The sequence below is a fragment of the Sardina pilchardus genome, chromosome 10 (assembly GCF_963854185.1).
Source record: "Sardina pilchardus chromosome 10, fSarPil1.1, whole genome shotgun sequence".
Classification (NCBI taxonomy): Eukaryota; Metazoa; Chordata; class Actinopteri; order Clupeiformes; family Clupeidae; genus Sardina; species Sardina pilchardus.
Window position 1 is genome coordinate 7,828,173 of NC_085003.1, and position 5,000 is coordinate 7,833,172.

A 5,000-nucleotide genomic window follows, 5' to 3' on the forward strand; every position below is an offset into this window, starting at 1 on the left:
GCACAGGATGTCACTGTGGCCCGTGTGTGTGTGTGTGTGTGTGTGTGTGTGTGTATATATGTGTGTGTGTGTGTGTGTGTTTGTGTGTGGTACAAAGAGTGTGGGTGTTCGTATGGGTGTGTGTGTACGTAATGTGAGATGAGTTAGTAGTTATTGTGTGTGTGTGTGTGTGTGTGTGTGTGTGTGTGTGTGTGTGTGTGTGTGTGTGTGTGTGTGTGTACTGTATGTATGTGTGTATGTTAAGGTGTGTTTGTGAGTGTACGGGTGTAAGGTGTGAGGTGTGTGGGTGCTGATGCAAAACAGGCCCTTCCTGTCTGCTCGTCTGAGGATGACGCAGCTGAAAAGAAAAAAAAAGCGAGCCAGAGGTCATCTTGAAAGTGCCTTGTTGAATTAATGGAAAGTGCAGGAGGAGGGGGGAAAAACATCTCCACTAATGTCTGGATTCAGCACTTTCCCTTCCCTGGCCCTCTCCCTTCCCCTCCCTCCCTCCTCTGCCCTCCCCTGTTCTCCTTCCACTGTGGGGTGGGCCGGAATACTAATGGGCATGCAGAGAGCGCTTGTCAAGTTCGTCCCCCACCGCCTGGTGTCAAGACTGCAGTCACTCCATGGGCGCCTTCCTCCCAGTGGACCCCTCCCCCATCTGCTGAGAGTGTGTGTGCGTGTGTGTGTGTGTGTGTGTGTGTGTGTGTGTGTTTGTGTGTGTGTGTGTCTGTTAAATCAACATGGATGCTATTGATAAGATAAGGCACTTTGACCACATCGATCTGCCTTGGGCTTGAACCTGACCCCTTCACCTACTGTGACCTCTCGGCCACCAGAAAAACCACAACGGTCACTGATAAGGCCGACGCGTCACAGAGCTTTTGGAACGCTTCGGGCTATTTTCTACTAGCTGTTGGTCTGCTGGTAGCCTCAGCAATAAATGAATATTGCTGAGCAGCAGGCTGAAGTCAAATTAAAAGCGCGCACAGGCGATGTAAAGATGCTCCTACTGTGCTGGAAATTGCCTATTTAAGGGCTCAATAATGTTAGTGTGTGTTTATTTCATTATGGATGCCAGCATGCCAGCAACACTGGCACATAATGCTTAATAATCTCACATATAATCCCTAATTGACTGTTGACAGGTGCAACCTGCTCGAGGTGGTGAACGTGAAGGCATTCTCACCATCCAGGCTGTGACAAAGTCTCCCATCCATGTGCCCACTGCAGCGATCTTCATGAAACTCTCATTCCTGATGCCCATGTACTCTGTCACCATGTGTGGACTGTGGAAATAAGAGAGAGAGAGAGAGAGAGAGAGAAAGAGAGAGAGACAGAGAGACAGAGAGAGAGAGACAGAGATACAGAGAAGGGTTAAGAGAAGAGAATGGCGCAGCTAAGTGCCATGATGCTAGCTGTCAGAACCAATCCATTTCAAAGTGGCGCCGTAAACAAAGAGTGGTGAGAGCCTTACCTACAGAGAATGAATCAGCCACAGCTGCAGCTCTAATGTACTTCACCTGATTGTACATGCGACGCTATTGTATGTAGTTTTCAACAGAAATATGACCATGGCAATCTACAGTGAATTATGCCAGCTTTGTGCAAAAGGTCAGACAGTCCAAAAAAAGATACTTAATCATGAGATGGTAAAGTTACTGTGCAGCACTTTTTGCATGAGTTCAGCCTCAGTGTTGAATAATTACAGTAGTATAATTGTAACAAAGATGGCATTGAAATATCTTAACTTAATTTTTGCTTATTTGTGAGATTCTTGGCAAACACAAACTAGTCAGTGCGGCTTTTGGAACAAAACATTGCATTTATATAACTGGTTCTTAGATGTCATATGCAATACTGTACAGTGTAAGATAACAAATACTGTACAACAATTTGGGAAAAGGAAAAGAAACAGTATGAAGTCCACCGCACAGATGTCAACTGTCAACAACTGTCACACAAAATACTGATTAAATCACATCAACGCATACAATACAAGCTTTAAAACCCTTGTTATAGGCGTTCATGTGGGTGGAAGACAAGATTCAAGTGCCTCTCCAATGTATTTCTGGAGAAGAATCCTTTTGCTGCCAATTAGAACAAAGCAGCCCTCCTGTCTCCCGTCTCATTGAAGTCTGGCACCAGGTGCACGGCACAATCTTTGTTCAAGCGCCAGAAAGTGCTGTTAAGCACTGGGTGGCTGGAGCTAGAGTCATTTGAAGACAGAAAAAGGTTACTAGCAGGGACCCCTAAAAAAGTTTCCCTTCCAAAAACAAAAGAAAAGTTCTTTTTTCCCTTTCTACCCATAAAGCTACTGTATGCTGCAGGAACACCATGGGTTTGATCAGGCATCTATGCTTTGGGCCAGAAGCGTGGCACACATTATTAATGCCCATCACTCTCTTTCCCATTCGCGTAGGTTGGGCAGAGGCATCAGCTCAGGGTCTCGGGCCCGCGCAGCATTCTCCACTTGAGGTGGTATCATGTTGAGAAAGTGGGTCAGCCCTGCTTTTTTACAGCGACTCCAGCCTCGGTGTCTGCAGTAAGGTCTACTTGATAGACGTAGGATGGAGGAGAGAGAGAGAGAGAGAGAGAGAGAGAGGGAGAGAGAGAGAGACAAAGACAGAGAGAGAGGGCCGTGTTGAGGTGGAGTGCTTCTTCGCTTTCATGTCGCCCAGACGAATGTCAGTGAACGGGATGAAAAAAAGATGAGAAGCCTTCGGGTAATTCAACTTAGAGGTCAATCGCCCTTTCTCTGTCTTTTTCATTGTCTGGCTGCCGAATAGACCAGTGTCTCTGGCAAAGACAGAAACGGATACCTGCTTCCTCGGCGAGACACGCCGATAATTGCTGTATGTACTCTGCCTCATTAGGCTCCTTCTCCATCTGTGTTTCTTAGAATGTAAATGAGACTCCTACACTCCATACCTACAACATATCGAACAGTCTAGTGACAAATGGGCTCTGCGTGTTAAAGCACATTCACCATTAGGCACTCCGGGGGTAACACACGAGGCGGGCCCGACCGCGCCACCAACGCTCTCCGATCTCCCGTTCTTGTGGCGTGCTAATCCCATTAGCGAACTGAGACGCTTTAATAAGCCTTCAGCTGAAGTTCACGTTAATTGCTCCGCCCGTCTTCGGAGCCATTAGCGCACATTACTTAGCATAACGAAGACTTTTCAGTTAAAAGAGAAGAGGGCGGCGTCAGGCTTGTTATGTCATGAAAAAAAAGAGAGGGAGAGGGAGGGGGGTCTGGACAGCATCAGAGAGGTTTGGTTTACGACTGTGTGTGCGTACAGCTGGGAAAATACTGCTCGGTGACAAATCCAAAACAACTTCACCAGGGGAAGGGGAAGGGAGGGCTGGGGGGGAACTGTAAATCATAGGCCATCAATACTCCATTTATTAGGCTAGTGCGACAGGCCGTCATTAATGTGAACGTGAGGCGCATGGTAACTTATCACCTCGCCTTACCGACAAATAAACCCCCCTTGATTAGAATGGGGAGTTAGATCTGCATTAAGTCACTTAGATGCTTAGCAGCTTGGACGATGTCCAGTTTCCAAGGAGATCCCGCGGGGAGCCGTTTCCTTGGGGTAATCAATAACCCCAGACGGGCTCGTGGTGGAGTCTGTCAAGCATGGCAGCGCGCTAAATCAGTGTTATGGCACACATCACAGAAAACACTCTTCCTTCAGGGGATCTAATTGGTTAAATGTTGGTGCAGAGGAAGAAGGAGTTTGGTTTATGTTTTCGCCTGCCCTTGTACGGAGAAGGAATTTGGGGACGGCTCGTTCCTTGTGATTAAAGACAGCGGGCTTTGACTTATTCATGATGGCTAAAAATGTAATGGCCTACATGGCGGATGACCTAATGAGAGAGAGTTCAGTGTGCTGGAACATCAGTGTGGTGGATCCATGAATAACCGGAGCCGAATTGACTCGTAAAGCTCAAATGGAAGTCTAACAGCAGCCCCGCAACCGACTCTTCAGGCAGCATAATGAGCTTTTTAGGAAAGGAGAAGAGGAGGGAGAAATAAAAGAGAGTGTGAACTGGTGTCTTTCGCTCCTTCGTAAATTCGCATCTCTCCTCTCACACGCACTGTAGCTAAGTTGCACGCCATGAGTGTTGAGTGGGTGGACTCATTTGCAACACTAGCGGGACAAGTGCGCTCTGTAGCCTCCTTACTGTCACAGTCTCCCTTGAAACATGCCACACAGAGAGGCCACCCCATTCAAAAGACATGAAATACACAAATGCATATGCTCATCCATGTGCCCACATATACAGTACTCTATATACTATCTCTCTCTCTCTCTTCCTCTCTCTCTCTTCTCTCTGTCTCTCTCTTTCTCTCTCTCTCTCTCTTCCTCTCTCTGTCTCTTCTCTCAGATACACACATGCACACACACGGCTGATGACAGTTTCGGACTGCAGATGCATTTTGTCAATTCCTCCCCGACAGAATGGGATCGCACCTCTGTGACCCGTCACAAATTAAGACCGGTGGAGGGAGACTTGCCATCACTATACATCACTGAACACACACAATGAGCCGGCATCACAGGCAGGCAATTATCCGCCGCGCGCAAAACTTCCCAGATCAGTCACGGACCTCTGGGATGCCGTTTGTTGTGTGCGTGCAGGAAAAAAAAAAAAGAGAGAGAGAGAAGAAGAAACCGCTCGCCTCCACCACAAGTGTGAGCCAGCGCTCGGGTCTATGGGAGAGCAAACCCCGCTCCCTACTGCCTGTTTGCTAATTCATCATAGTCTCGTTCGTGAAAAATTGGCGCTCACTCCGAAAGAACGCACCGGTACTGTTCGAGGGAAAAAAAAAAACAGGTCGAGCGCTATCGCGCCTCGACAAGCATGGCACAAATACCTGGCTGGGAGTTTGGGAAATCAAGACACCTATGTGTCTTACATCCCCCGTTTTCTCCGCCGATTATCCACTTTAAAGGTAATCTACTCTTGTAAGTCGAGACAGTGTCGACGCAGGTTGGGAATACAAATGC

At 47.6% G+C, this 5,000-nt stretch overlaps 1 protein-coding gene across 1 annotated transcript in view; it reads right to left on the reverse strand.

Annotated features, from left to right (window-relative positions):
- The window catches only part of tmem117 (transmembrane protein 117), a 37,688-nt gene that overhangs the window by 8,686 nt on the left and 24,002 nt on the right, over positions 1 to 5,000 (reverse strand). Inside the window, exon 4 of the mRNA XM_062548374.1 lies at positions 1,169 to 1,268. Coding sequence (XP_062404358.1) covers positions 1,169 to 1,268 — 100 coding nt within the window. The remainder of the gene's footprint in view (positions 1 to 1,168; positions 1,269 to 5,000) is intronic.